Source organism: Protomyctophum parallelum (assembly GCF_964188405.1).
Source record: "Protomyctophum parallelum genome assembly, chromosome: 10".
In the NCBI taxonomy this organism is placed as follows: Eukaryota; Metazoa; Chordata; class Actinopteri; order Myctophiformes; family Myctophidae; genus Protomyctophum; species Protomyctophum parallelum.
Genome location: NC_139704.1, coordinates 30381963 through 30394094, shown reverse-complemented (window position 1 = coordinate 30394094; position 12132 = coordinate 30381963). Strand labels below are relative to the sequence as shown.

At 44.7% G+C, this 12132-nt stretch overlaps 1 protein-coding gene across 1 annotated transcript in view; it reads left to right on the top strand.

The window, feature by feature from the left end:
- Positions 1 to 39: 39 nt before the first annotated feature.
- nid1a (nidogen 1a) overlaps positions 40 to 12132 on the top strand; it is a 34809-nt gene continuing 22716 nt past the window's right edge. The window contains 7 exon segments of the mRNA XM_083774861.1: positions 40 to 381; positions 7542 to 7844; positions 8579 to 8805; positions 9311 to 9648; positions 9814 to 9954; positions 10170 to 10421; positions 10740 to 10940. Of these exon segments, the coding sequence (XP_083630987.1) occupies positions 172 to 381; positions 7542 to 7844; positions 8579 to 8805; positions 9311 to 9648; positions 9814 to 9954; positions 10170 to 10421; positions 10740 to 10940 (1672 nt within the window). The 5' untranslated portion in view covers positions 40 to 171.

Below are 12132 nucleotides of genomic sequence, written 5' to 3'. Positions count from 1 at the left end.
TGCATGTGTGTGTGTGTGAGTCTACTTCCACTGAACTAACTGTCTGCACCACAGACTAGAGAGAAGACTGTGCGTCACTCTCCGTGTACCTGGCTTTGAGAGAGCTGCCGACTGGACTGACTGCCCAGCGGGTTTGTTCTGAACGCGGACGGACAGACAGAACAGACCACAATGGCTTGGCAAAAGCACTGCTGCGTGGCCTGGTGCGTGTCTCTTCTCGGACTTCTAGCTGGCTCCGTGCGCGGCATAACGCGGACGGAACTTTTCCCGTTTGGCTACAGCGCCAGAGACCAGCTACTGGACCAGGGGAATGACCAGACGCACCAGCTCTCCTTGGACAGCCCCGTTTTGTTTTATGATGGGACTTTCGAAAGCATCTTTGTGAGTTTCCACTTCACATATAAACACTAGCTAAACTGTTCTTCATTGAACACTATACAACAAACCGAAATGCGTATGGATTGTTGTAAGGGTTTGTTGTTGCGCTGTTGCGCATCTAGGCTGTTAATTTAAGCACCCCAGGACCCAAACACACTGACATCACAGCAGCCTGTGTGTCATTTCGAGTTATCTTATAACTCATTTTGAGTTAAATGACATTTGAAAAGTGCAATGCAATGTGAATATAGCCGTACTGCCGTAGCTATTTGTTGGGGTCTGCATACTTTTTCCCCCTGTTACTTTTGAGAAATTCTTATTTGTTTATCATAGGCTACTTCTTGGCTGGCTCCAATACCTTGAGGAATGCATGTTTGGCCCAATTGGCCGTGCATTCTCACAGCTTCCCCAGGGGTTATCGTTTGACTATTTGACCATGACCAAGCCGGGCCAAAGTTCTTAAGTTAAAAGCCCCTATTTTGCAATCCATCTAAAATACACACACTCGTGATTCTGTGTGGAATTAGTGTTGTTAATTCAATTTAGCCGGCTGTCATGTGCTGCCAAAAAGACAAAAAATAAGTGCTCTGATGTCAAAACACATAAACAGATTTTCTAACCATGTCATGAAAATCTTAAGATTGTGTCCTGTGTATAGAATGATTAATGGCAATGGTAACATTTGTCCCAAAAGCTGCACTGTTGTGTTGTGTGGACAAATAGCCCTTTATCCACTAGCTGTGCTTCTCCTTTTCAAAGAAAAATGCTGCCTCTTTGTTCTAGTTGTGTTGTAGATTATATGGACTGTGATTATGCTATCGGAGTGTAATTTCATACAATAGGTATTTCCATTGAAATCAGGCATTCTGTATTTGCCCACAGACTCCTGTGTATTTTGAAGTAGAGTAGAGAGGCCCATACCATACATACCGCTCTATGACTAATACCTTCAGTCTAGTAAATACTAAATAGTTACTCAGTTCTATCTTTTACTGCATGGTCTTAACACGGTTAACTTCACAGTTAACAGTCATGTCAATGTTGAGTTAAAGGCAATTCCATCTCTGCCAGGCCAGAACCAATCCGTGTAGGTTGGCCAAGGCAGACACTACGACTACCCCAAATATTTCAAATTATGATGGCGCTAAAACCAGGTCGCTTTACATTTTGGCCTATAACTCTTGAACCATAGGTCAGAGGGTGCAATACCCCCCCTGAATTCCTTGGATCATGACACGACTCTCCATATATTATAGGCCATGCCCTTTTGCGCCTAAAAAACTAGATTTGCACCATTTAGCCCTTTGTGGCTACTACAGATTTTCTCCAAAACTCACACAAATCGGTGGCATTTATCAACATGAATCATATAAATTTCCCCCACATAGCTTCCTTGGGTCCTGGCAGCTGCAACTTACACAGCCCTGGGTAGGCAACCCGGCCAGCCTGGCAGAGAAATGTGCACATCAGACCACCCCTTTCTAGTTTCAAATCTTATAATTCATCGTATGACAAATAGTGAAAATAGCTGATCTACAAGCTCATAACGTGTTGTGATGTGATGCCTTGTTAGCTTGCAGATCTGCAATGTTCACTATTTTAGAAAGAAAAAAAACCCACACTTGTGTGAGGTGAGGGACACTCTTATCATTATACATCATCACTTTCTGTCCTCACTTTTTGAGGGGCACTAGCCCCGGCCCCTGGTGTGGTCTTTTTGAGGGGCACTAGCCCCTTCCCCCTGGTGTGTGTAACCCAAAATGTGTCCTAACACAAACATAAATGCCGTTGACAATGAATGGACATTTTTGAGTGTTTGTGTAAACACAAACATTGCGTAACACAAACATTGGAGACGAAGGTGAGGACGCATAATTCTGATTGGCCGGAATGAGATGATGTATGATGATGTATGATGATAAGTCCTCAGCTAATCAATTTATCGCTATGGGGTACACACAGACACACAAAGCTGGGCATAGGAGGGGCTAGCACCTCTCAAAATAATAATAATAATAATACAAAATAATATATATATCCCCATTCCCCGGTGCACAGGTGTGTGGGCAAGCAAATGTTTGTAATTCAGTCATTACAGAGTTGAGGGATTCATGTTGATGAAGTTATTGCACAATATGTTTTTTGGGGAGTGTAGAAAATAGTTTTGTCTTTGCAAATCACAAAAAGACACAGCGTTCATGATTTGAGGCGTTTTGTTCAAGAGAACCACTTACCAAACTTTAAATGCCAATCTTAGCCAATCAGGAGGGAATAGGAAAAAAATCTGTCTTGATCACATGGCTATAGAGATAGCGTGATCTTTGGACAAAATATGTAGGACTCCTACGAAAGGCCAATGTGAGAAATGCACGGCAGAGGTTTTTCCTTGGCCTCTAGGGAGTGTGTGCAAAGTTTCACACCGATCGGTCCAGGTATAGGTAAAAAAAGATCACACCTGTGTGAAGTGAGGGGCACTCTTATCATCTTATAACATAATTATGTACAGTATATGACGTAAATGTAATTCTCCATTCATTGTCAATGTAGCCTCGATCCCAGGCTTACTTATCTGCGAAAAGAAAAGCCTGGTCACAACGTAAGGCAGAGAAGCTATCGGATGTATCCTCCGGAATATCCGTCAGATGTATTTCCCCGGATACGATATTTTCCCGAACAATCACAACACTTGTTTAATTCGCGGAGAATGTAAACTGATTTGCAAAGCATCAACGTCATTTCCTTGGGCAATACCCAAGATCCCGCAACTTCTGCTGATAGTCTTTTCAGCGTAGGTCTTGCCCAGGGTGTTGTCAATGGGAATTTATTTGTGTACAACAACAATAGCCGGTTCGCTCGCTCTTATCATCGTACATCATCATGACGTAACATGTCGATTTGCTCAGACACATATGACGTATATTTTCCATTCATTGTCAAAGGGGATTTGACATTTGCTCGTCCAGGGTTGACGTGAATTCTCCATTCATTGTCATTATCATTTAATGTTTGTGTTAGGACAAACATCTCCTATAGGAGGGCCTCTCAAAAACGCTAATCTGGGCGGCTGTGGCTCAGGAGGTAGAGCAGGTCGTCCAATGATCCGTGGGTCGGCGGTTCGAATCCCGGCTCCTCCTGTCCACATGTCGAAGTGTCCTTGGGCAAGACACTGAACCCTACATTGCCTCCAATGAGTTGGTCGGTGTTGACTTGCCACCATCGGTGTGTGAATGTGGGAAGTGAGGACGATGGCGTTGACTGTTCGCCGCTTCACCTCCCAATGTATGAATGAATGAACCATTGTAAAGCGCTTTGAGCACTTGGAAAGTCGCTATAAAAATGCAATTCATTAATCTGGGACAGATGTTCTGCTCTGGCATTCAGGGAATGTGTGACGTCGATTGGGCCAATGGTGCCGGAGATTAGCTGTTCACAGACACACCGACGGAAGGACAGACAGGCAGACAGGGGGCAAAACCAACTTCGGACTGGCAGAGACAATAATGATATGATACTATGATGATAATTATTAAAATTGCCCCAAATAGGCGACAACAGGCCAAGGGTTCATGTGGTTAACCACAGTGTTATTGTTCCTTCAGCAAACAGTCTGTTCAACTTCACCATGTTGAGAGTGTGTACTTCAAGCCCCAGCTGCTGGAGGAGAAGAGGGAGTCTCAAAGTCCTGGTTAAAGCATTAGGTCTGGAGTAAAGTGTAAAGCTATTCATTCCTCATCATGACAGGCAGGCAGACTTTGGGGGAAGCCATTTATTTATTTATTTTCACTTGGAGAGTTAGTGGGCCCCAATTAGGCCTGCATCACTCACCACAAAGATATTTCCCTGCTGCAGTCAGGACAGCATGCAGAATTCTTTCATTCATGAGGTCTGTGAGACACAGCCAGTGCCTGCCCTGAACTGTCTGTGCCCTGTGGGGGAACAGTAATGTTTCACTTTCCTTTGGAGCAGAAATGAGATCAATCGCATTTACGTGACGAAATGCTGTACTTTCTTGCATAATTGTAGGTTTCATTGTCTCCCATCATCCACTAATGTGTTTTGGCTATTGTATGTATGAACAACATACACTGGTACATTAAAGCAGTCCATAACATGTACTACTTTCCCTCACCAGGGATTTGAACCTTTTCTGCCGCACGAGAGAACAAAATTCCATCGCTCTTCAAAGGCAGAATACCTATTATTAATTATGTATTGCGTGTATGAGCTTCAGGCAGTACTACTTGTCAACCAGAAGTTGTCCTATATCCAACACCAGGGTGTAAATATCTCAAATGCACAGTACAGTAGGTAGGCCACCTCCAACCACCGCAGATGTGATAGTTATATTGTTTGTATTAACGTTACATACCATATACAGATTGGCTAAAATAATGTGTGTTGATTAAAATAAGTTCCCGATTGCAGCTTTAACATTTACGATCAATAAAAGTAACTACTAAACTTTGCGTTTAGACTGGGGCAGTGTTGTTCAAGTTTCTTTTAAAACGTTATTAGTTATAGTTATAGTTACTAGTCTGAAAAAGTAACTTTACTAGTTACTAAATCAGTTACTTTACTTTACTTTATACAAAAGGAGAAAAAAAAACTATAGGCTTTATAAAGGTTTTACATTTTTTTAAAAGAGGTTTTGAAACTCTGTGTCTGATTGGCTTACCCTGGAATGTTACCCTATAGGTTGACCAATCATCATCGTTATGATGACGGTTATGCCACTTTCTCATGTGGAATGTGTTTCACTCTGGGAGCGCACTCAGCGCACCCTGTCAGTTTACATGACAGACTCCACCCTGTCAGTTTACATGACAGACTATAATGGCGTTACTGAATGGGAAAGGGTAACTAGTTACCTTTATAGTTACCACAAAAAGTAGTTGCGTTGGGTAAAGTAACTAGTTAACTAGTTAGTCACAACACTGGGCCGGTCACACCAGCAGAACGTTTTCCCAACTCCATCCTGTGTCTTGGCAGGAGCGTTCTGTCATGAAGGTTTGTGTGCGATAATAATAATAATAATCTGCTGGATCTCGGAGCCTGGCTGTCAGGGGCAAGGACAGGAAACGGTGTACTATGGCGGTATGGCCTGTGTTATACTCAGTCGCACCACGGTGCAGAGCTGAAAAACAGCTGATCTAAAAGCTCACAACGCGTCGCATCTGTGACAAGTTGTGAGCTTGTAGACCGGCTATTTCCGGTATGTGCGACACTGTACTACGACAGGAGCATAAATCAGAGCACATGGAACTATAACTGGCCAGGAATAGTGCTCTGGTTTTCCCTCTCTTGGTCAGGAAGTGGAGGAGGCCCTTGTTGCAGAGTGTGTTTTTGACATGAGCCCAGCTTCTTTCTTTTTCTTGTTTTTTTACAAGCCCTGCCTCCCTGCATGTGTTCATGTTAAACTTGTGTGTAAAACAGTGTGTGTGAAATGACATCTTGTTTGTTCATTAGTGCCTGTTGAGGGCCATAGCAGCTGACGTGGATCATTAGTCTAATGAGTTCGTAAATAGAGATCAAAGTGGGTCACACAGAGTTCGCCTTTGTGGGTGCGATATATCCCAGTTTCATTAGGGTGAATATTTTAAAATCATATGGCGTCACAACCAATCACCTGTGATCTTATTAATGGTTCGGAGAGAGCCCAGTTTAATATTCTTCTCACTTTTCCATTACTATTTATTCTTAAATATTTGACTCTTCTCTATAGCTCTAACATACTTTCACATAGAAACTTTGCTCAAACCTTAATGTTTGCCTTCTTTGGGAATATCAAATACATTTTGAAATATTTTATACAGTTTCAAATATTTAATCCAATTCAACTTTATTTACAATGCACCTTTAAAAATGAGTTGACAAAGTGCTTAAATACAGTCAACAAAACACATACTTGTAGGTACAACATACAGATATATTTAAAAAACAGGTAGTGCCGGCCAACATGACATCATGGGGGGGTCATTGGTCAACTTGTTCCATAGTTTGGGGGGCTACGACTGTGAGGGCTCACTCCCCCTTGTCTTAGGGATGACAAGCAACAACTGGTCCGCTGATCTGAGAGGACATATGTTTTAAGAGGTGCATATCTTTGGTCCGACGTCCTAACAGTCCAACACGCAATAGTCTCTCCCCAAACCCTGACCCGCTAGTGATGCGCGGTTGCCACCAGGTCCCGCGGGGCGGACGGACGGTTTCAAGGTTTTCAGCGCAATTTTCGTTCCGCAGGCGGGGAGGGTCACCCCCCTCCCCCTCCCCTTCCCCCCAAAAAGGAGAGAAAAAAGTATTCCGGTACGTGCTCTCCTACTCCTCCTGCTGAAATCATCATCTCATGCTTATAAAAGGGGGCTTAGCCCCTGCCTTTTTGACCGTCGGAGAAAAGTGTCATCTCCGTCCTGAACTGCATGTTAAAACACTTCCCCTCTCGGCTCTCGGCCCTCTGAGGCTCTGAGTCTGAACCCGGCCGTCATCAGCGCAATGAGCGCATCTGCATTAAATCGTTCTTCATTGCCGAGCCGTGCAGGCGTGGAAAGTGCGCACACACAGAATCATAGGATCTACAAGCTCACAATGCGTCGCAGGCGAGCTTGTAGAGCGGCGATTTTGGGTGTGCGGTACCGCCACCGCGCAAAAGGAAAAAAAAGCAACTGGAGTGAACTTGCTGTTGAAAAGCCGGTCGTTTTTTGGTTTTTGCGGTCCGCGGGGCGGGCGGGTTGTTGATGAATATATTGTTTTGCGGGGCAGGTTGGTGCGGGCTGGGCGGGCAGGCGGGTTATGCAAAAAAGCCGGTCCGCACAACACTACTAACCGCACGTGAAAGGGCGAGTCTTAACCGACCACCTACTGCCTATGTGTCGTAACGGGCTACGGCCACGGTTGAGTCTTAACCGGCCACGTATGTCGGACTATTGGTACGCTTGGACTAACGTATGCCCCCCTGTTTTAAGAAGGTCAGAGGTGCAGGTGTATAACCCATAAAATAAAACAAACCGAATCTTAAAATGAATCCTAAAACATACAGGCTATAGCTATAGTGAAGCTAGGTTGCTTCTGGGACAGGGACTGTTTCTACAGGCTAGCTAATCGTCAACAGTACCAGACAGTCCAGTTAATATTGCTACTATATAACCAGAGTTTTTTTTAAATTTCAGATCAATACCAATGGTTTCGTTGCCACGGCGCAACCATCCAGGGAGTCCACATATCTTGGCAAAATGCCCCCGGCGTTCGGAATGATCGCGGCTCTGCAAGGAGATCTGGACACCAGCGATGGCGTGGGGAAGGTTTTCTTCCGCCAGGACAGCAGCCCGGCGACGCTGCAACAGGCCGCCGACTACATCAACAATGCTTTTCCAGAGGACGATGAGGTCAATCCCACCAACGTGATAGTGGTCACCTGGGTCGATGTCACCACCCATAACGCCCCAAACAGAGGAGATGGCATTGACAACGTGGTGAGTTTATAAATGAAGAGACGTTTTAACCCATTTTGGGGCGGGAACCCCTTTTGGTGTTAGCATTATGTTATGCTTTAGCTATTGAAAAATAGCAGATCTACAAGCTCAGCCACCGAGACCGAGTGGCGCGCTACGAGCTTGTAGGTCTGCTATTTTTGAAAAATCGAAGAACGACTGACATAGGACCATAACTTTTTCAGAAAACTGTCAGGATGTAGAAGACATTTTTAGAATCTGATCTCAGGTCAAAATGGGTTAAAGTTGTACCTACCTGCTCAGGTGTTGTCAGATGTCCGTTTGTGAGGTTGTGTTTAAATCAGTGGTTCTCATTGTGGAGCCCGCTCCTTGATAGTTAGGATTCAGGAATCAAATGGACCAGGCGCAGCCAATGGATCTTGCGCCACCCCTTATCCATTATCCCTAAACTAATTTGCCATTTTTTACTATTTAAAAAAACCTTTTAAAATAGTTCAAATAGCCGATCTACAAGCTCACAATGTCTCGATGAAGATCGGCTAGTTGAACTATTTTAAAATGTTCTTCAAAATAGTAAAAAAGGGCAAATACGTTTAGGGATAAGGGATAAGTGTGGCGCAAGATGGAGCCCTACATACAGTCCTGACAGTCTGTCTTTTGATGACTGCGTTGCATGCCTCTCATCGTGATTGATCATTTATATCCATGCCTCTCATTGTGATCATTTATATCCTCTTTTATGTTTTATTACACAGAGAGACACCTTTCAGCTCGTCATTGCATCCTTGGAGACCGCCTCGTATGCCATTGTGCTTTACCCTCGTGACGGGATACGCTTTGCCTCCACGCCAGCAGGGGTCACTACCGTGCCCATGCAGGCCGGGTTCAGTAAAGGCCTAGTGAAGGGCTTCCTGTTTTCCAGCCAGGGCCCGTATTACCGCACCACTACTGAGGACGAGTCGACTGTCAGGGCTTTAGCGGAGTAAGTGTTTTCACTACCAGTTATCTAGAATACAAGAAAACGCTCTCCCCCCAAAACACATTCGGCACCGGGTCAAATATGGCGTCCTCGGAGCGGTCGCCATCCAGGTGTTTCTAAACGTAACCTCAGTAAAGCAATGCCTAAACTAAACCTAAACTAATTCCTAAACAGAACCTCAGTAAAACTATGCCTGAACCTAACCTTATTCCTAACCTTAACCCCAATACAAGAGAACAAGAACCGCTGGGGTCGAGTGTGTTTTGGGGCGAGCGTTCCGCTTACCCTTGGGTGAGGATATTGATGAGATTTTAATGATAATATAAGTTTACATAAAGAAAATGAATACTATAGTATAGTATCCATTGATCCAAGCCGGAACACAATCAATGGCCGGGTTAATTCACTATTATCTCAAATATTTCACTAGCTAGACAAGCTTATATAAGGTTGAATGACTGGAAGAGATATTTCCCCACCTCACACCTTCCCTTCCCTTCCCCTATAGGGAAACCAACTCTGGTGTGCGAGGTGTGTGGGTATACGAGGTGGGCACGTCTCCGTATTTCTCCAACGTGGCTCCGGGCGAGGTCACGGACCTGCCAACCGATGCCCCACAGCGGGGCTACGTGGACGCCCCACAGCGGAGGGCCCCCGAGGGCCACGCGGACGATGCCTTTGACTCCCAGAGGCCTGTATACCACGGGGAGCAGCAGGCGGAGATCCCTCCCTATGAACCAGAGGGCCAGATCTTAGTTCACCAGCTAAGCCATAATCAGCAGCCCAACTATCAACCTGACAACGCCGAGGTGTTGGAGGTAGAGGATGGAGATATAGATGTTGACGGTGCGTCCACAAGAGACAAATGATACAATCAGTTTGACATATTTTCCTAAACGCTACTTTTGTCTTTATCAATGCAGTGAAATACCGTATTAGCACAACACACAGGTATCAATTATTTGCCGTAGCTGTAATTTTCTTACTCTTGACTATTGTTTACCCTTATAGTGTTCTCATACAACTTTGGGACATGTGCTAACAGTGGAAAGAAGTGTTCCACCTTTGCCGACTGCAGGGACTACTCTAGCGGTTACTGCTGTCACTGTAGGCCAGGCTTCTACGGCAATGGAATCACGTGTGTGGCAGAAGGTAAGGGCCTTTCGTTTGATATTGTGTTAAAAAAGGAATATTGTATTTTACTGAAACTACCAAAACATTAATATCACACTAGTCTAACTGGGCTCTTTCGGCTCTCGACTACACTACATCAGTATACTATAGATAGATACAGCCTATGTGTTAATACAACTAGAGTGACAATATGTTAGCCTGGCTCCAGCCCTGAATCCAGTGTGTCTTTGCAGGGAAACCCCAGAGGATGAATGGCAAAGTTTTTGGAAAACTGTACGTGGGCAATTCCCCTACTCCGGTGGAATTCAGCAGCAACGACCTCCACTCATACGTGGTGGTTAATGACGGACGTTCCTACGTGGCCATCAGCGACATCCCGGCGGACGTCGGTCCCTCCCTCCTGCCGCTGTCGGCCCTCGGTGGCGTGATCGGGTGGGCCTTTGCTCTGGAACAACCTGGCTTCAAGAACGGCTTCAGTATCATTGGTGAGAGAAAAAGATTTCTGCCAATGGGCCCGTGACTGTGAGTGGGCGGGTAAGAGGTGACACATTCCAATAATGTGATAATATGAATTGAATAACATTGTAATTAGATTGTTTTCGTACCACCATAATGTAACACTGTTATTTGCAACCACACTGTGCAGTTGCAGTTTCCACTTAACTCTGTCCAGCTCGAATTCCCCTCAGCTTACGTTACCCCCGAGCTCAGAGAGAGTGGACGGCCGGGCCAAAGTTCATTCAGGGCCGACATGTTTGTCTTAGTGTCTCAACAACCTCCTCCTACTCTCTGTCTCTTTGTAGGAGGGGAGTTCACACGCCAAGCCGAGGTGACCTTTCTGCCAGGGAATGAGAAGCTGACCATCCGGCAGGAGTTCAAAGGCATCGACGAGCACGACCACCTGGCGGTGAGCACCGCGGTGGAAGGCCGGCTCCCCGAGGTGCCGGTCGGCGCCACCGTGCAGATCGACCGCTACTCTGAGATCTACCAGTACAGCAACAACTGTGAGACGCAGGCGTTTTATACGTTTTTTTATTTTCACAAACATTTTTCAACATTGTCACAAATCTTCCCGAAATATGGCCAATCTACAAGCTGACAACGTGGGGCATTGCTTGTAGATAGGGGGGGGGGGGGGGGGGGACATGTCCAAAACCAAAATACTAGGGTTAAAGTGGTTAAAAACCACACTATATATACCTGGGGCACCCGGGCACAAAGTACATTTCTGATGATAGTAGCAGTCTCTCTCTTATGTTTATCTGTATTTCACATTTTACCATCTGTTTGAGAACGGCGATATGGAGAAGTTGACATGATTAATGTCATGACAGCCAAACGAAGAAAGACGTTTTACATTCACAAAAGATTACGGTTTGGATGGGAATATTTCTCCAGTAGCATAATTATATATAGTCATGGTCTATATTTTCAACGTATCCGTTCGTGGTGATAGGCCAAAATATAGAGCCTAAGATTATTCAGAACAAACTGCACAACAGATAGACAGTTTGTTTGTTATGTTAATCCAATAACCGATCTTGTACAGTAGGTCAACAGTTTCCGCTTGCCATATGACCAAAACAGTGGGTCTACTCATTTTCTAATGTAATGGGTCTCTCTCTACCCATTTGTGGGTCGCAGACACATTTGTACGGGTCCCATTATTTTTTGTTTCCTACATTTTTATTATTATTATTTATTTCCAAACATTTTTCAGAGAACATCCCCCAAAAAAGCTAAAAAATGTCATGACTTAAAAAAACGAAATTAAATTATTTTTTCAGTAATTTCATGAAGAATTAAATTAAATCAAATCAAATCCCATAACTTAGAAAACAAATGTTTTTAAAAGTAGTGTAAATATCCGATCTAGCTCACAACGCGGTGCAAAACGCCGGCCTTGTGAGCTTGTAGATCTGCTATCTTCACTATAGTTTGGGCCCTTGGACAAACGGCTAGCTTAATTCTCTTCTGGGGTTTTGAGCTAAAACGTTTGCGGGAACTGAACCAGTGCTGTAGTAGACAGAGAGCATTCCATCCTCTCTCTTCTCCAGTGGTCACCTCGTCCTCCACGAGGCAGTACGAGGTCAGCCTTGTGAGCTTGTAGATCTTCTATCTTCAGCATTCCATCCTCTCTCTTCTCCAGTGGTCACCTCGTCCTCCACGAGGCAGTACGAGGTCAGCCTTGTGAGC